Source organism: Salvelinus alpinus, chromosome 25 (assembly GCF_045679555.1).
Source record: "Salvelinus alpinus chromosome 25, SLU_Salpinus.1, whole genome shotgun sequence".
NCBI lineage: Eukaryota > Metazoa > Chordata > Actinopteri > Salmoniformes > Salmonidae > Salvelinus > Salvelinus alpinus.
This window is the reverse complement of record NC_092110.1, coordinates 5,613,136-5,633,183: the sequence shown is the minus strand read 5'-3', so window position 1 is coordinate 5,633,183 and position 20,048 is coordinate 5,613,136. Positions and strand designations below refer to the sequence as shown.

Below are 20,048 nucleotides of genomic sequence, written 5' to 3'. Positions count from 1 at the left end.
AAAATAACTCAATAAGAAAACTGTAAAGTAGGACTACAAGTGCAGTTGGACTACAATTGCAATATAACTACAAGAGCACTAGGACTACAAGCGTAATAGGATTTCACATAAAGTGTAATAGGACGACAACAGGTCCATTGTACCACAAGTGCAATAGGACAACAAATGCAGTAGAACAACATCACTTTTTTTGTAGGACTACAACAGGAAGTTCAGTTCAGCAGAACTACAACCCCCATTGCCCACCATGGTGTTGCCGCAGCCAGACAAACGCCACGTGTGCCTGACCACCATGGTGATCATGACCAGCATGGCCTTCATGGACGCCTATCTGGTAGAGCAGAACCAGGGGCCCAGGAAGGTAAGAGGCCATTTAGTTGTAATCCTTTTAAAAGCTGTTGGGTGCGTACCCCTGCTCAGACGCTTTATTGCGCAGTCGAAGTTTCCCCTCCCTCGCATGCTTGCCTCACCTGGGACAACTTTAGAGATTCCTGTTTTTCTACAGTTAAAGTACTACAATAGCTACACGCCTGTTGAAAACCAAAGCAGCCATGACTGCAGTTGTTTAACATAGCAGTCAACCTATTTCCTGTAGTCTCAAATGATTCAATTTTTTGTTTCATGTAATAAAGTTTATCTTTTCGATTTCTACTTCAAATGGAGCAGACTTTATTAGTAATATTAAATCATTTGAAATAATGTCAATCAAATAAGTTGACTCACCCACATAAGTATATACCTGGATGGACATGTATCAACTTTGAAACAGGGTTTTCTCTGTTTGTGCTAATAGCTACAGCTAATGGCTTCTATCTGAGCACATAGCGCATGGTAATTGTCTACAATTCACACCTCCCATATAGATGGCAATAATTAGCATAACACCGCTAGGTATCTCTTTCCCTCCAACCATTCTGTTGTTCTTTGAGCAGAATTGCTGCATGGTTTTTTGGAACACCTGGGATACTTCTTTCGGCTATGAACCCAGTGTGAACTGGCAGGAATTAGCCCATTGGTTGTTGCGTCGCCTCGCCTGAGCAGGGGAACACAACTACTGGCCGTGTTCCTCTGCCCAGGCTTTGCTGACGCTTACCAGATCTTACAACGCCTGGATAGGTCCAGTATTTTACTTATAAGCTAAACACATCATATGTTATAGCAATCTGTCAGTCGATGACGTAGCACGTAAAGTAACATATCATACTAAATGGAGTGGCACGGATTTAGTAAATATAACGTGTTTGGTTGATCAGCCTGGTCTCAGAGCAAAACATGTTATATTTACTAAATCCGTGCCACTCCATTTAGTATGATATGTTACTTTACGTTGGGTTGCATTACATTGGCCTATGTAAATCCTGAACATTAAAATTAAGATTATATGTTACGTTTGGTATGACAGTAGGTTACTTAAGGCAAAACGAAAGGAGGGTGGTTGATCGGGGTGGTTGGGTAAATGTATAACGCAAAAGTCTAGCAACACAAAGGTTGCATGTTTAAATCTCATCACAGACAACATTAGCAACTTTGCAATTACTTACTACCTTTTCAGCTACTTTGCAACTACTTGCAACTAGCATGTTAGCTAACGCTTCCCCTAACTCTAACCCTAACCTTAACTGTCACATTCGCTGGAATACTCATCGGACCAAGGTGCAGCGCGATATGGTTTCCACATATTTAATAGAGAAACAAAACAAAACAAAACAAGAAAGAAAGAAAGAAACTAAACGTGACGACAATGGAGTGCTAACATGCAACTACACATAAACAATATCCCATAAAACACAGGTGGAGAAATGCTACTTAAATATGATTCCCAATTAGAGGCAGCTGGCTATCGTTGTCTCTAATTGGGGATCATATTTAAGTAGAATTTTTCCACCTGTGTTTTATGGGATATTGTTTACCAAACACCAACATAGAAAACAAAACTAGAACCCCACATAGAAAATAAAAACTAGACTAACCCCCCAGTCACACCCTGACCTATTCCACAGTAATAAATCATACTAAAGCAGTCAATCGTAATAAATCATACTAAAAGAGTTGAACGTAATATGTCATATTAAAGCAGTTGAATATAGCATATCATACTAAACAGTCTATAACGATACAGGGTCGAGGCCCAGATGCAGACATTGGAGGCAGATGGTTCGAGTCTCTAACATGTATTATAAACAAGGGGCAGGCAAGAGACAGGTCGTGGACAGGCAAAAGATAATAAACCAGGTCAGAGTCCAGGAGGTACAGAGTGGCAGGCAGGCTTGAGGTCAGGGCAGGCTGAATGGTCAGGCAGGCGGGCTCAGTGTCAGGGCAGGCAAAGGTCAGAACCGGGAGGACTAGAAAATCTGAGATATGGAAAAAACAAAAGCACGGAAAAACACGCTGGTTGACTTGACAAACAAGACGAACTGGCAACAGACAAACTGAGAAAACAGGTATAAATATACAGGGGATGATGAGGAAGATGTGCAACACCTGTAGGGGGGTAGAGACAAGCACAAAGACAAACGGATCAGGGTGTGACACAGTCGAACGTAGCATATCATACTAAAGCAGTCGAACATGGCATATCATACTTGTGCAGTCGAACATAGCATATCATTCTAAAGCAGTTGAACGTAGCATATCATACTAAAGCAGTCAAACGTAATATATCATACTTAAGTAGTCGATCGTGATATATCGTACTGAATGTTCAAGACGTAGGATACTATACGTCCTACAATTCGTATTATATTGTGCGACTGCTATTACATTGGTAGGCCAGTGTAATGTAACCTAACGTAAATTAACATACCATGGCACGGGTTTCAGTAAAATATGTGTTTGACCAGGTTGGGATGATGCATGCAGTGTCTGAGCAGGGGAATGCTCAGCTATACATCACTAATAAGTCCAACAGTAGATGCACCAATCGCAGACTGTGGCTTTGAATTACACTTCAAAAACATTGGTTTTTTTACCTAGTGATTTTACTGCTTTGACATCTGTTTCCTCATCTCTCAATTGTTTATTTTTTATTCCCTTTAATGTATTGTTTAACTGTAACAACTGTGTTACAATTTGAAACGCACGTTACGTAAATCAAGTATTGTATGTATTTGTAGATCGGAGTGTGCATCATCGTGCTGGTGGGAGACATCTGCTTCCTCATCGTGCTGCGCTACGTGGCAGTGTGGGTCGGGGCTGAGGTGAAGACCGCCAAACGCGGCTACGCCATGATACTCTGGTTCCTCTACATCTTCGTCCTGGAGATCAAGCTCTACTTCGTCTTCCAGGTAGGTAACCTAGACGTTAGACAGGTAGGCCAGAAACCAGAGGGTTGCCGGTTTGAATCCTAGCACCGACTATGGAAAATCTGGTGGGGAGCGGGCCGGTAACCACAGGGTTGCTGGCATCAGTATCCCATATACAGTACCATCTCCTTCCATTGCTCCCTTGAGCAGGATATTTAACCCCTAAGCTGCTCCAGAGACGCTGCACTGCGGCTAACCCTGGTGCATGTGTGTCTTGTCAGGGGGGGATACTCACAGAGATATTGAAAAATACACGTTTCAATGTGTGACAATAAAGTATATCTTATATCTTATAGAACTACAAGGCGGACAGAAAAAGCCTGGAGACGGTGGCCCGGAAGGCTCTAACCTTACTCCTCTCCGTATGTGTCCCGGGGCTATACTTGGTCCTGGTGGCTCTGGACAGCATGGAATACGTGAGGACCTTCAGGAAAAAGGAGGACATGCGGGGGAAGCTGTTCTGGGTGGCCCTGGACCTGCTGGATGTTCTGGACATCCAGGCCAACCTGTGGGAGCCCCAGCGGACCGGCCTGCCCATCTGGGCCGAGGGACTGATGTTCTTTTACTGCTACATCCTGCTCCTAACCCTGCCCTGCGTCTCCCTCTCTGAGATCAGTGTCCAGGGGGAGCATGTCTCTCCCCAGAAGATGATGCTGTACCCTGTTCTTAGTCTAGTTACTATAAACATAGTCACGATCTTGATCCGCGGGGTTAACATGGTGCTGTTCCAGGATAGTAGGGTGTCTACCATCTTTATAGGGAAGAATGTGGTGGCTATAGCCACAAAAGCCTGTACGTTCCTGGAGTATAAGAGGCAGGTGAAGGAGTTCCCCCCACAGGACCCTAGCATGGCAGGTATAGCCCTGGAGCTGCATCAAGGGAACTCTGTGGGTCACAGCCACGGGCACAACCAGACCCTGCCCAATGCCACCACTAGCCTCTCTGACGAACCATCACCGACCGAGGTCATAGACACATGACCCTCGCCCATGGATACTTAAATCCTTTTCACACTATAATGTCGACCGGATCCATGTTGTGACGGCTCTGATATTTACCGTTTACATTGTGCTTACCAGCACGGGTTCAGCAACTACCATCGCAGTACAGCTTGGCTTAGCTTGGCTCAGTAGTGTGAAAAGGGTGGTAAGTGTCTGACCCTGAGCTCAGCTAGACTGGACTAGACTTCTCAGAGCTCAGCTAGACTGGACTAGACTTCTCAGAGCTCAGCTAGACTGGAATAGACTTCTCAGAGCTCAGTATGACCTCAACCAAGACTGTTCCGGTCCTGTGGAGTGGCAGAAAGAAACAACACGTTTCACTGAGACCACTCCAGCTCAGGAAAACGGCCCAACGCCTTGCCAGCCAGCCTCCCAGATGAACTGATGAGATCATTCTGATGAAGACTGATGTGATTTTCTATTCTATTATGTGTGTTTCTATACTTCTCTGTGGTGGACTAACAGACAGACGGACACATAGAGACAGAGACAAAACCCAACCCAGCTCAGCAGATATGAGCTCATAGTCTACCTGTTAACCATACCTGGGTTCAAATACTATTTGAAACAATGTCAACTACTTTATCTGGACTCGATTGAGCTTGCCTGACACAATGGAACGAATGGAATAGTAGCAAGAGTGAAAACCACACCCACCTGGCACTCCAGGCAGACTAGAGCAAAACCTCAAAGTGTATTTTTAAATTCAAGTAGTATTTGAAACCAGGTCTGCTGTAAACTCTGTCTTTTTTGACTCTTTGGAGTTTTTGTATTTCCAAGGCAATGTTTTTACGTGATGGTGTACTGCTGTAATTCTCGTTGTCATTTGAAAGATATCTATCTATATATATAGCCACTGTCATTGAAGTGGCATTCATTTGAGGATTCCTATCCTCTGCGAGAGAATTGCAGAGCAAGAATGGATAGAGGGGAAACAAAGAGGCAGAGGGAAGGTATGTGGGGTTGGAGGAGAAAGCAAGAGAGAGATGGAGGGAGGGTGAGAGTGGGAGGGAAATGGTTGGGGAGATGGGCAGTGTGTGTGTGTGTGGGAGGATGGAAAGGGGTGGAGAGATGGAGGTGTAAGCCTCTCAGAAGGGGATGTCCCTGGTACTGTGTGGATTTTGAAGTATGAGACCAGACCATATGTACAGTGTCCATATTAGGACAGCCTTAGAGTCACAAGACGTTAGTGTCAGACACCAGGGCCGGTATGTGTCAAGCGTCTCAGAGTAGGAGTGCTGATCTAGAAAGTTTAGCCTTATAAATCATAATTAATAAGAGGCGGAACCTGATCCTAGATCAGAACTCCGACTCTGAGATACTTTGTGAATATGGGCCCTGACTATATTAACTCCGTGTGACTTAGAGGCTGTAATAACAGGTGATTTACAGACCTGTCTGTTTTCACTGAGCTCAGCAATACCTGTCGATGGAAGAATAAAGAAGGTTCACAGGACCTGTAGTTTCTCAATGTGTCTGAGTCCGTGTGCCTATTTAGCGGTGTACTTGTGTGTACTGTGTGTGGGTGGGTGTGTGTGTTGGCGTGCATGGTGTGTGTTTTGTTCGTGTGTGACACACACATCATATAAACCATACCTAAAAGACTACCATGAAAAACGATCTCCTATAATATTCATATGCTCTCTCTTTCGCAGGAAGCATGCGTAATCTGTTGCATAAAACATGAAAGGCCTAGCTCACAAACAACGCTCACAATACCAAATATGTGTTTAGCTGAGAGATACAGTACACGCAGTGTTTACTTGTCATTCTGATCAAGGAAAACAGAATATTTCCAGTGGCTTGGCCCGGGTATTACTGTGCATCTGCTATCTGTGATGGATGACAACATAGCAACACGTAATATCACCGGTACGCATGACTGACTAGCTCTAAATTTGAATGTTATGGGGACCACTAATCTCACTCTACCCCTGCCTGTGGTATTTACTTCTATAGTATAGACACATGCATTTACCCACCGGCTCCCATACTGTTCACTACATCATCTGTGTAGGCTATGGGACCCAGACTATACAGTACCATGCCCAATAAGATTCTCAACTCATACTTAGTACAGTAAATGACTCTTTGGCTGCTGTGGCCCAGGAGTATGAAATGGACAACCAGCGCTCGCTATACAGTAGAGAGAGAACAGACGACTGCAATAAGAGAGGACATAGAAGAAACGATAGAGAAGCAGCATCAGTTGAGGAGGATCAGAGAGATGCGGAAAGCAATTTAGCGTCTGCTGATTGGGTGGGTCTGGCAGGTAGCGCCGCTGGATCCGGTGATAGATAATAGTCTCTGCGAGCCTGTGTCTGCTCATCCATCACATCACAGCAGAGCACATGCCGGGGCTCTGGGTCACTAGCTGATTCTGATGCTGTGGCCACTTCCCCTGGACAATTAAGGAGGTAATACAGGAGGTCCGAGTGTAATGTTTTAAAGTAAAAGCCCTGCACACACATAAACGTGCACGCTCATGCACACACTCAGACACACATACACTACATGGCCAGAGGTATGTGGACACCTGCTCGTCAAACATCTCATTCCAAAATCATGGGCCTTGATATGGAGTTGGTCCCCACTTTGCTGCTATAACAGCCTCCACTCTTCTGGGAAGGCTTTACACTAGATATTGGAACATTGCTGCGGAGACTTGCTTCAATTCAGCCACAAGAGCATTAGCGAGGTCGGGCACTGATGTTGAGCGATTTGGCCTAGCTCGCAGTCGGCGTTCCAATTCATTCCAAAGGTGTTCGATAGGGTTGAGGTCAAGGCTCTGTGCAGGCCAGGCAAATTCTTCCACACCAATGTTGACAAACCATTTCTGTATGGACCTCGCTTTGTGCACGGGAGCATTGTCATGCTGAAACAGGAAAGGGCCTTCTCCAAACAGTTGCCACAAAGTTGGAAGCACAGAATCTTCTAGAATGTCATTGTATGCTGTAGAATTCAGATTTCCCTTCACTGACACTAAGGGGCATAGCCCGAACCATGAAAAACAGCCCCAAACCATTCTTCCTCCTCCACCAAACTTTACAGTTGGCACTATGCATTGGGGCAGGTAGCGTTCTCCTGGCATACGCCAAATCCAGATTAGACCGTCGGACTGCTAGATGGTGAAGCGTGATTCATCACTCCAGAGAATGAGTCCAATGGCGGCGAGCTTTACACCACTCCAGCCAAAACTTGGCATTGCACATGGTGATCTTAGGCTTGTGTGTGGCTGCTCAGCCATAGAAACCCATTTCATGAAGCTCCCGACAAACAATTATCGTGCTGATGTTGCTTCCAAAGGCAGTTTGGAACTCAGTAATGAGTGTTGCAACCGAGGACAGACAGTTTTTACACGCTATGCGCTTCAGCACTCGGCGGTCCTGTTCTGTGAGCTTGTGTGGCCTACCACTTCGCGGCTGAGCTGTTGTTGCTCCGAGAGTTTCCACTCACAATAACAGCACATACAGTTGACGGGGGCAGCTCTAGCAGGGCAGAAATTTGACGAACTGACTTGTTGGAAAGATGGCATCCTAAGACGGTGCCACGTTGAAGTAACTGAGCTCTTCAATAAGGCCATTCTACTGCCAGTGTTTGTCTATGGAGATTGCAAGGGGGTGTGCTCAATTTTATACACCTGTCAGCAACGGATGTGGCAGAAAGTGCCGAATCCACAAATTTGAAAGGGTGTCCACATACTTTTGAATATATAGTGTACAAACAAACCCACATACACATGTACACACATAGACATACATGGCTCATCATCGTTGAATGAAAGCTCTCTGCTCATTGTAGCTTACACAATCCACAAGTCTGCCTCTATTGTCAGGAGCACATGTAAAACATGATTATAAACATTATGGGGTGAGAGAGAGAGCGGTCGAGAAAGAGAGTGAGAGAAAGAGCAAGAGGCCAGCTGAGAGAGCGGATGAGAGAGAGTCAGCCATAAAGTATGACACAGATAGAAAGAAGAGAGAGAGACAAAGCCCGGCCAAGGGACAGATATATACAGTATATAGAGAGAGAGAAAGAGAGAGAGAGAGACAGATAGAGAGAGAGAGAAAGACACAGACAGACAGAGGGGGAGAGAAAAGATTAACTAATAAATCACAGGTCTGTCACATCATCAAATGAATGGCCCACTCGCCGTAAGTAATGGGGTCAGGCTGGTGTATTTAGCTGTGGCCCCATTTATTTTCTCAGCCATAAGTTTATTCAAATATTCAATTTTAAACACATCATAACTCAGGGTGTTGGGGGAATTGATCATCATCTGCAGTCCAAGGTCTTGGCTAAGGGTCTGTGCCCCCTAAGACACACACACACACACACACATGTACATGTACACATACACACCACCACCACCACCTTCCTTTATCACCCTGCAGATTTGACTACCTCTCCTTTGAAGTCTATCTCTTTCTCTCCGCCGGTGTGAATGATGCCATCACTATACGGTTTATCAGGTTTGGGGTGAAATCCATTTCAATTCAGGCCGAGATTAAATTTGAGGCGCTTTGTAGAGCGCTGTCGGCAATGCGCTTTTTAAAGGCAATATTCCCGCATGAGTGGAGATCCCGTTCACGATACACGCTGCAGATGTCGACTCGATCGGAAAGTACCTTCAAATGTAACACCCTGCAACCCACCTCAGATTGAATCCAGATTACTTCAAGAAGTAAACTGAAATTACAATTGCTTTTCAGTTTACCCTAACTCTGCTGTACATGATACCTTCCACCATCAGGGCATCAGTTTGGAGCGTAAGCTAAAAAACTAGAAAATGACTGTTTGGCAAAAATAAACTAGAACACTTGAACATAGAGGAACAACAACCAGACATTATCACTTATTTGCTTTATTTCACACTCATTAATATTAACAATTTATAAATAGTCCTATGGTAGACCCTCAGCTGTACAACAGCACCTCCCAATGGCGCCGTCTTAGTGGAAGTATATCAATGTACGTCAATCAATAATTCAACTGGATCAAAACAATCATATAAACATAGGCATGTAAATCATGTGTCCAATTATGCTTTATATTCAGAGTTAATTCTTCATCAAACATCACACAAAGGGTCTGATAAAAATCTTTATTGACTTTTAAATTCGGAGTCATTGTTTTCAAATTGTAATTAGTACGTTATTTTTTTTATTTTTTATCAGGGTATGTTATTAAAATTTTCTCTAAATCAGGTTCCGTGATTTAAATGTAGGCTTAGCAGTCATCTTATTACTGGGAATTGACGACCAACAGTTTCTGCATGTAGGAGTTAAGCCACTTCTGTCTCTCCATAGCTGTGAGCAGCTTACTCTTCTCCCTGAACGCTGCATCATCCGCCACCACGATGTTCCTCTTCTCCTCATTGTTGGAGCCCTGCGGAGCCCAGTCGCCCAGCCAGCCCTTGGCCATATCCTCGTCCATCTGCCACTGGCCCACCACTGGGAGCCACTGCTCCCCCAGGAGCTCTGCGTTGCTCTTGGCCTCACCAAAGTATGGGGCTGACATCATTTGCATGCTCCAATCACGGAGCGAGACGGAAGGGTAGAGCACCTCCCACTCCTCCCTCTTGTTGGAGTCTCCTGGATCACTTGGAGAGGAGCCTCTGGAAGCAAAGAGTAGAACAGGATGATAGAAAAATAGCTCTCATTAGGAACAATAAAAACATTTCTATGGATAGAACTACCATATAAGAACAATAGTGCTCACTACCATAGAAAGATTGATCTCCGCAACATTGTGTCTCAGTCTCAAAATACAACAGTAAAAGGGTAGATTCAGATGAAGGAGCGAACACTTTTGGGGAGAAGGGGGAGAAAGCTGCCCAGGCGAATGTCAAAAATCGGTCCTGTTTCCACGGTCCTCACCTCGCCTCCTTTTCAAAATGTCAGAGCGAAACGAGTTCTGTCCTCAAATCCTCTCCACGCTTCCCTCTGACATTTGGAAAAGGAGACATGGAGAGGACAGAGGATAGGAGACACAAGCGTCTCGTCATTATATCCAGTATGTCAGGTCATACCTGTGTATGGGTCGGAGGCGTGGCTGAGGGTAGCTGGAGGTCACCAGGGTCATGGCCATAAGGGTGAACAGCAGGAGGGCGGGGCGTGAGGCAGGGGGAGGAGCCAAACCAGCCATCCTTAAACTCACACGACTGGCCTGACCGGCAACACAACCCACCAATCAGAATAGTAGATATTAGTGTTTTATAATTTTACCAAACAGTACATTCATAGTCACTCACTCTTTGAAATAACTATTTCACATTTATATTCAGTGAAAAAAATAAGTAGCTCACACATTTTAAGCTCCTATTTTACTAGGTATATAATCAGTACACTAGATATTCTCACTGAATTATAAAACAATGGAATTCTCACAGAATTCTAGAGAACCCTCATTAACGTACTGGTGCCGCATAATGAGTCAACGCTCACGTCACACAATTCAGAAATGCACATGAACTGTGAATAAATACACGTGTTACCTACTCCTCCCAGTTGTACTGTGTTTTATACCATCTATTGCATCTAGTCTATGCCGGTCGGTCATTGCCCATCCATATATTTATATGTACAAATTCTTATTCCATCCCTTTACTTAGATTTGTGGGTAGTTGTTGTGGAACTGTTAGATGACTTGTTAGATATTACACTGTCGGAACTAGAAGCACGAGCATCTCGCTACACTTGCAAAAACATCTGCTAAGCATGTGTACGTGACCAATACAATTTGATTTGATGTACTATGCTAAGAAATAAGTGCAAAATTGCTGCCAGTAGTATTTCTACTAGGCCTACTCTATTTCTTCTGTTGTTTTTCTCTGACTTTTCTTTGTTGCTTTTCCTCCGTCTTAAAACATAAGCAATCCACAAAGACACCAGAGAGCAGATTAAATTCATCATATTAACTAGAATAGTATAAATATATACACACATTTTTTATATAAAAGCAAAAAAACTAACATTAACTTGAATGATAGGGCAAAATTTTGATTTCCGTCGAAATTGGCATACTGGCGTAATTATTTTTTCGTTAAATTGCCATAAACAATAACTGGTAATGTTGCATATTTTCAGAAAGTTCTAGAACTCACCTTACTGTAAAAAAAAGATGTATAAATTGCTGAGCTTTACAAATTCTGAAATTAACATATTTCATCAATTATTTCAATTAAAGTATTACAAAGCATTGTCCCAAGAATTTCCTAAATGTTTCACTTACTTTTGTTGATGAGCAGCGCCTTGTCTCCAGCACGTTGTGGTCAGGAACCTAAGTCTTCAGCTTTTTTTCTGACTTTAGGCTGGTTAGCTCTTCTGTCATACAGCGTGTTGAAGAATGTTTGGAAGTTCCTCCAGTGGTGACCTGAGTCTCCTACCCCTGGGCTCCAGCTCAGACTCAGGTAATGTACCACAGGTGAACCGCTCTTACTGTGTGTGTGTGTGTATGGTGGAGAGGTTAAGTACTCTCAAGTGTGAGTGTGTGTTCCCAGGGGTATGCTTATATACTGCTTCTGACAGGGGGTAGGGATGATGTAGGGAGGGTAGGGATGATGTAGGGAGGGTAGGGATGGTAGATGGTATGAGATAAAAGGCCACATCTCATTGTCTCCTTTAAAACAGACCTGAAACATCATAGACAACACCGCTGGATGGATGTCCTGTTTGGTACAATTCTTAATATAGAGACAGGATGAATCAGAGAAAGAGAAAGAGAGAGAGAGAGAGAGAGAGAGAGATAGAGAGAGGAAGCCTAGCTTGTACCCTACAGAACATAATGATGTCTTGGGAAATCTAAAAAGTGTTTTAATCTAACAGCAGCACACATGTTGAGTCCATAACCCCGGAAGTCCTCATTCCCCGTGGTGGAATATCAGGTGGACAACATAGGGGCTAAGGGCTTGACTCAAAGGGAACCCAGAATACAGATATACATAAGAGTGGTGTTTGTAGCATTAATTCTGTCTACTGCCTACGCACACCTTGGAATACGGGGAAGCAGGCAGAAGCAATGCGTTGGTCTCGTTAAAATTGAAGAGTCCCTTTTAGACACATGTCAAATACGACAGATCACTCTCAGCAAACAAACACATACACAACAGAAAACATGCAGACAAAAAATGCGGTCTTCTGTATGTGACAACTATGACGTACCATTTACACTTCACTTTGTACATGGCTTCTTTAGCTATCTATTGGCCAATCAAATAAATAAATATGTCCAAAAAAAGCCTCATGCAAAATGTACCGTTTCAACACCTACACTTATACCCATACCTATATTTCAACATCAATGAACACCTTAGTCATAGAAGCAGAACCGGTCTGATTGATCTTTGTGAGAGGATCAAAATGCATTTTCATACACCTGGTCTCGTTACCCAGGTGGAACTTCATTAGGTAGTCATTTAAAAATAATGGCCAGCATGGAAGGAGCTGTTTGTCAGAAGTACAGGCCCTTATACCTCCTTACCTGACGCTCATTATGGACAGATAGAGCGGAAGGAAGGAGAGGTGGAAAGAAAGACCAAGAGGGGAAGTAGGAGAGATGGGAAAATAAAAACACAGAGGGAGAGAGATGGAGATGCACAAGCGGGGAACTTTTTTTTCATTTGCTTAAATCCTACTTAATTAACATATATTAAGTGTATTACAAATTATCTAAATTTAATGTAAATTTTATTTGTATTTTATTAGCATTTAAGTATATTAAATATATTTAAAATGATCTATATTGGGACACTTTTGTTGTACCTAAGTATATTCTTAGTATATTAGATAAAGAGCAAAACAAATAGACTTTGAATACACCTTAAGTACATTTGATGTATGGTTGTCATAAATTAGAAATTGACAATGACAATGATTAGGGTGGGTTATCTAAGTGTTTAATATTTCTATGTTGGCCTAGTATGGTTCCCAATCAGAGGCAGCTGTTTATCGTTGTCTCTGATTGGGGATCATATTTAGGTAGCCATTTTTCCCCATTGTGTTTGTGGGATCTTGTGTTTGTGTAGCTGCCTGTGAGCAGCCCAGTATGTCAAGTTTCGGTTGTGCTTGTTTGTTTTATTAAAATATGTGGAACTCTACGCACGCTGCGCCTTGGTCCATTCCTTTATCATCTACAAGACCCTGCTAGGTAAAGTCCCCTCTTATCTCAGCTCGCTGGTCACCATAGCAGCACCTACATGTAGCACGCGCTCCAGCAGGTATATCTCTCTGTTCACCCCCAAAACCAATTCTTCCTTTGGCTGCCTCTCCTTCCAGTTCTCTGCTGCCAATGACTGGAACGAACTACAAAAATCTCTGAAACTGGAAACACTTATCTCCCTCACTAGCTTTAAGCACCAGCTGTCAGAGCAGCTCATAGATTACTGCACCTGTACATAGCCCATCTATAATTTAGCCCAAACAACTACCTCTTTACCTACTGTTTTTATTTATTTATTTTGCTCCTTTGCACCCCATTATTTCTATCTCTACTTTACACTTTCTTCCACTGCAAACCAACCATTCCAGTGTTTTTTTTACTTGCTATATTGTATTTACTTCGCCACCATGGCCTTTTATATATTTTTTATTTATTTATATATATTTTTTATATATTTTGTTTGCCTTCACCTCCCTTATCTCACCTCACTTGCTCACATTGTATATAGACTTATTTTTCACTGTATTATTGACTGTATGTTTGTTTTACTCCATGTGTAACTATGTGTTGTTGTATGTGTCGAACTGCTTTGCTTTATCTTGGCCAGGTCGCAATTGTAAATGAGAACGTGTTCTCAATTTGCCTACCTGGTTAAATAAAGGTGAAATAAAATAAAAATAAAATAAATTATGACGATCGTGACAGAAAAATACTAAAATGGTATTTGAATTAGAATTCCTGTATTTTCTTTACAAAAAAGTGTACTTATTTATAATGTTTTTCAAGTATACTTTTACTCATGGACCACATTAGTTATTTTAATTAGCCATGTAAAGGTTACCTTGATTGACCAAGACATCTTCTCAGCCAATGTTAACATGTTCTTTACAAAGCAGTTGTGGCTGGAGCAGCAATTTACAAGTAACATTGAGAACTGTGCACAATTTGCATTTAACACTTTAGGTGTTCACATTACGGTAATGTATAATGTGCAATGTGTAATTAAAAGTACAACATTATTCCATTTGAAAATGACCATCAAAACATTTGAATACTGCAGAAAAGGATGCTGGGAATATGCACATGTTTGTGCACATGCATGAAAGTATACTTAAAATATATTTTGTGAACATTTAAGTTAAATATACTTTTTTGAAAGTATACTTTAGTAATCATACCTCTTGGATTTATTCATTTTGTTTGTTACGAATTGGGATTAAAATTGATTTAATTGTCATTTTTTTGTCAACAATCTACACAAAATCATGTCAAAGTGGAAGATTTTAATTTTTTAATTTTTAAGATTGATAGAAATGAAATAACTAAAATATAGTCGTTCCCTGAGTCAATACATGCTAGAAACACTGTTGTCAGTGATTACGGCAGTGAGTCTTCTTGGGTAAGTCTCTAAGAGCTTCACACACCTGGATTGTGCAATATTTACCCATTCTTTTTTTTCATAAGTCTTCAAGCTCTGTCAAGATGTTGGTGCTCATGACTACACAGAAATGTTCAAATCTTGCCTTAGATTTTCAAGCAGATTTAAGTCAAAACTGTAACTTGGCCACATTCGCTGTCTTCTTGGTAAGCAGCTCCAGTGTAGATTTGGTCTTGTGTTGTAGGTTAAAATGTCCTGCTAAAAGGTGAATTCCTCCCCCAGCGTCTGTTGTAAAGCAGACAAACTGTTTATCCTCAAGGATTTTGCCTGTGCTTAATGTTAACTCCATCCCGTTTCTTTTTATCCGGAAAAACTCCCCAGTATTTGCCGATGTTGCATACAATATGTATATTTTGGAAAATGTTGATTGTGTATATTTGTATTATTACTTTCCCTCTGTCATTTAAATCATTATTGTGGAGTCACTACAATGTTGTTGATCCATCCTCAGTTTTCTCCCATCACAGCCACTGAACTCTGTAACTGTTGCACAATCACCAATGGCCTCATGGTAACATTCCTATCATGACTCAGGATGAAACCCAGATGCAGACACTTGAGGCAAATGGTTAAAGTCTCAGAGATTTAGTGAATATACAGGTGCAAGAAACAAAAAAGAGACCATGTTTATATGCGGCTTTATTAACTCAATGATATATCTTTTTTTACATTGTTTGCAAACTGATGTGACACGTATTAATGCCAAAATAACATGCAAAACAGGCAAGCCCCCCCCAAAAAAAAATTCTATAAATATTTTGGGAAATTCTTTGGTAAAAATGTGGGGCTGAAAACAGGTGGGGCTCTGCACTTTGACATTACAGAGTATTTGGTGTTCATTGTTGACAACGAATGACAATTAAATCAATTTATTCCCACTTTTTAACACAATAAAATTTGAAGAAATGCAAGGGATATGAATACTTTTGCAAGGCACTGTATACTTATAGTTTACATGATCACTGCAAAGCAGAGTTTCATTAAAAAAAAACAATGCTTCGTCCAACTCCAAGTGTATTTTGAATGAATACTAAATTACAAATAAAGCGATTTGAAGTTGAAGAACAGTTTTAATGAGTGTGTTTAAGTTTAATGATAGTGAACATATAGTATTTTATTTTGTTTTATTTAACCTTTATTTAACTAGACAAGTATAGTATTCTAAAAGACTGAAAAAACTATTAATATAAAGTACACTTTTAACTTTTAAAAAGTGTGTTGAAGTGTAATGATATTATATTTACAGTATACATAACATATACTCGAAAAATACATCTCGTGTTTGAAGTATATTATTATTATTTTTTTTGTATATTTACAGTTAAAGTCGGAAGTTTACATACAGTTAGGTTGGAGTCATTAAAACTCGTTTTTCAACCACTCCACAAATTTCTTGTTAACAAACTATCGTTTTGGCAAGTCGGTTGGGACATCTACTTTGTGCATGACACAAGTAATTTTCCCAAAAATTGTTTACAGACAGATTATTTCACTTATAATTCACTGTATCACAATTCCAGTGGGTCAGAAGTTTACATCAAATCAAATCAAATCAAATCAAATTTTATTAGTCACATACACATGGTTAGCAGATGTTAATGCGAGTGTAGCGAAATGCTTGTGCTTCTAGTTCCGACAATGCAGTAATAACCAACAGTAATCTAACCTAACAATTCCACAACTACTACCTTACACACACACACAAGTGTAAAGGGATAAAGAATATGTACATAAAGATATATGAATGAGTGGTGGTACAGAACGGCATGGCAGATGCAGTAGATGGTATAGAGTACGGTATATACATATGAGATGAGTACTGTAGGGTATGTAAACATAAAGTGGCATAGTTTAAAGTGGCTAGTGGTACATGTATTACATAAAGATGGCAAGATGCAGTAGATGATATAGAGTACAGTATATACATATGAGATGGGTAATGTAGGGTATGTAAACATTGTATTAAGTGGCATTGTTTAAAGTGGCTAGTGGTACATTTTTACATAATTTCCATCAATTCCCATTTTTAAAGTGGCTGGAGTTGAGTCAGTATGTTGGCAGCGGCCGCTAAATGTTAGTGGTGGCTGTTTAACAGTCTGATGGCCTTGAGATAGAAGCTGTTTTTCAGTCTCTCGGTCCCTGCTTTGATGCACCTGTACTGACCTCGCCTTCTGGATGATAGCGGGGTGAACAGGCAGTGGCTTGGGTGGTTGTTGTCCTTGATGATCTTTATGGCCTTCCTGTGACATCGGGTGGTGTAGGTGTCCTGGAGGGCAGGTAGTTTGCCCCTGGTGATGCGTTCTGCAGACCTCACTACCCTCTGGAGAGCCTTACGGTTGTGGGCGGAGCAGTTGCCGTACCAGGCGGTGATACAGCCCGACAGGATGCTCTCGATTGTGCATCTGTAGAAGTTTGTGAGTGCTTTTGGTGACAAGCCGAATTTCTTCAGCCTCCTGAGGTTGAAGAGGCGCTGCTGCGTACATACACTAAGTTGGCTGTGCTTTTAAACAGCTTGGAAAATTCCAGAAAATGTCATGGCTTTAGAAGCTTCTGGTATGCTAATTAACATAATTTGAGTTAATTGGAGGTGTACCTGTGGATGTATTTCAAGGCCGACCTTCAAACTCAGTGCCTCTTTGCTTGACATAATGAGAAAATCAATAGAAATCAGCCAAGACATCAGAAAAAAAATTGTAGACCTCCACAAGTCTGGTTCATCCTTGGGAGCAATTGTCAAACGCCTGAAGGTACCACGTTCATCTGTACAAACAATAGTACGCAAGTATAAACACCATGGGATCACGCAGCCGTCATACCGCTCAGGAAGGAAACGCGTTCTGTCTCTTAGAGATGAACGTACTTTGGTGCGAAAAGTGCAAATCAATCCCAGAACAGGAAAGAACCTTGTGAAGATGCTGGAGGAAACAGGTACAAAAGTATCTATATCCACAGTAAAACGAGTCCTATATCGACATAACCTGAAAGGCCGCTCAGCAAGTAAGAAGCCACTGCTCCAAAACCGCCATAAAAAAGCCAGACTACGGTTTGCAAATACACATAGGGACAAAGATTGTACTTTTTGGAGAAATGTCTGTTTGGCCATAATGACCATCGTTATGTTTGGAGGAAAAAGGGGGAGGCTTGCAAGCCGAAGAACACCATCCCAACCGTGAAGCATGGGAGTGGCAGCATCATGTTGTGGGGGTGCGCTGCTGCAGGAGGGACTGGTGCACGTCACAAAATAGATGGCATCATGAGGAATGATGTGGATATATTGAAGTAACATCTCAAGACATCATTCAGGAAGTTAAAGCTTGGTCGCAAATGGGTCTTCCAAATGGACAATGACCCCAAGCATACTTCTAGGAAGGACAACAAAGTCAAGGTATTGGAGTGGCCATCATAAATCCCTGAGCTCAATCCTATAGAAAATGTGTGGGCAGAACTGAAAAAGTGTGTGCGAGCAAGGGGGAGATCATGACAGAAAGAGATGTGGAATGTGGAAGATTGCGAGATGTAGGGGGAGCGAGGGAAGCCAAGAGAAGCAACGTGATGAGGGGTAGGTAGTAAACGAGAGGCCGCCTTACAAAGACACGCTGGGGTCACACTATTCTAAAACGTCCTTACAATGTCGTGTCGAGCAGAGCAGGGCTAAGATAGTGTCATTGTTACAGAAGTAACTAAGGGCCTGGCAGGAAAAAATGTAGTCCTGAAAAAGAGAGAAGAGGAAAGGGGGAAAGAAGAAGGATAAGTAAGTGAGATCACCTCGTTTCAACACACACTCTTATGACGCTCACATAGCCTTAACCTCGACCTCTTTCTTATTTGTCGCTCTTTTTCCTCCTCTTTTTAATCACCCATGATTCTATTCGCTGTGAGCTTCTCCGTGCTGTCTCCTTCCTCACTGTTGTTCGCTTCATCCGATCAAATTCAAATAAACATTTCCAAATGGAGAACAACAAAAAGACACTTCGAGAAGATTACAGGGTGGCATTGCGTAATACAATGATTCTGAAACCATGTCGTCTCTAAATCTCTGCGCTGCATCGCATGGAGGATCCAAACAAAGAACTAACATATTGCATCATCACCTTGTACACTTTATGCAAATAGGGATTCAACCGGTGGAAATGACGTCGGTGTGCTGCTAACAGTGCAGCTTCCTCCACTGTCCCCGCCTCTCCTCCTACCAACCAATTAAGCTGTAAAAAAAAAGTTTTAATTTGATAGTTCCATTGGCGACATTTCGAGCTAGCTGTGGAGTGCGCTTTCGGTAAGTTCTTAAAGCTAAAATCCTTAGTTGCTATATCCATTTTTTGGACTTTAAATCAATGATATAATACCCATTGATTCTTGAAGAAATTAACGTATAAATGCTTCATGAGCTCAAATCGGTTGTCAAACCCCATCCGAACCCTAAATAGGAGCTTGTTTTACTCCATTTGGTTATAAACACTGTACATGTAAACAAACACTGTGTAGCCTCAAAACATGGTTACAACTATACTTATGACATCATGGATGGTCAGTCCTTGCATCCATAGCTCTGTCTATGAATTTGAGAGTGGTTACATTTCTCCAGTGCCATCCCTCAGCTTGTTAGCAAAACAGAGGCGGGGTGACGCTTTGTTATTGTTTCAATTAAGGACTCTGTTACGTGTGCAAACTGATAACCTCTTAGACGTCATCGAGCGTACTCTCCATCTCCCTCTCTCCTCATCTCTCCATCTCTCCCCCTCTTTATCTCTCCCGCTCTCCATCTGACATACAGACAACACACCCCCTCATTTCTTTGTACCCCCAAAACGTCACAGACGGAAAGAACCCACACATACACTCACCAACACAAATAACCTGATATATCCTTGTCCTGTCTCCTTTTGTAAGACAATATTTCACTTCATTACGATTTTTTGGAAAGCAACTCAATATAACATAATTTTCCACAGAATTCTACACGGGTAAATTAGGGATTTTGTTATTCAGTGTGTATCCATTCTATTGATACCACAATGGAATTTCTGAAAGGATCAAAAAATGTATATCCAGCATTTCTTCTCCTGATACGTCCACATAAAACAGTTTGCCTATGAAAAACGACACAATTCACTTATCAAATGTGGAAAACAATAAAAGACACAACACACG

The 20,048-nt window shown here is 41.8% G+C and overlaps 2 protein-coding genes across 2 annotated transcripts in view; one reads left to right on the top strand and one right to left on the bottom strand.

Moving 5' to 3' along the window:
* The window catches only part of LOC139553256 (transmembrane protein 121-like), an 89,583-nt gene extending 83,809 nt beyond the window's left edge, over positions 1–5,774 (top strand). The window contains exons 3-5 of the mRNA XM_071365393.1: positions 197–361; positions 3,114–3,284; positions 3,599–5,774. Coding sequence (XP_071221494.1) covers positions 248–361; positions 3,114–3,284; positions 3,599–4,282 — 969 coding nt within the window. The 5' untranslated portion in view covers positions 197–247 and the 3' untranslated portion in view covers positions 4,283–5,774. The remainder of the gene's footprint in view (positions 1–196; positions 362–3,113; positions 3,285–3,598) is intronic.
* Positions 5,775–9,151: 3,377 nt separating this feature from the next.
* LOC139553254 (tuberoinfundibular peptide of 39 residues-like) lies at positions 9,152–11,788 on the bottom strand. Its single transcript, XM_071365390.1, has 3 exons — positions 11,537–11,788; positions 10,335–10,471; positions 9,152–9,920 (listed from the first exon to the last, which is right to left on the bottom strand). The coding sequence occupies exons 2-3, from the start codon at positions 10,448–10,450 to the stop codon at positions 9,548–9,550; spliced, it is 489 nt and encodes a 162-aa protein (XP_071221491.1). The 5' UTR covers positions 10,451–10,471; positions 11,537–11,788; the 3' UTR covers positions 9,152–9,547.
* Positions 11,789–20,048: the final 8,260 nt, after the last annotated feature.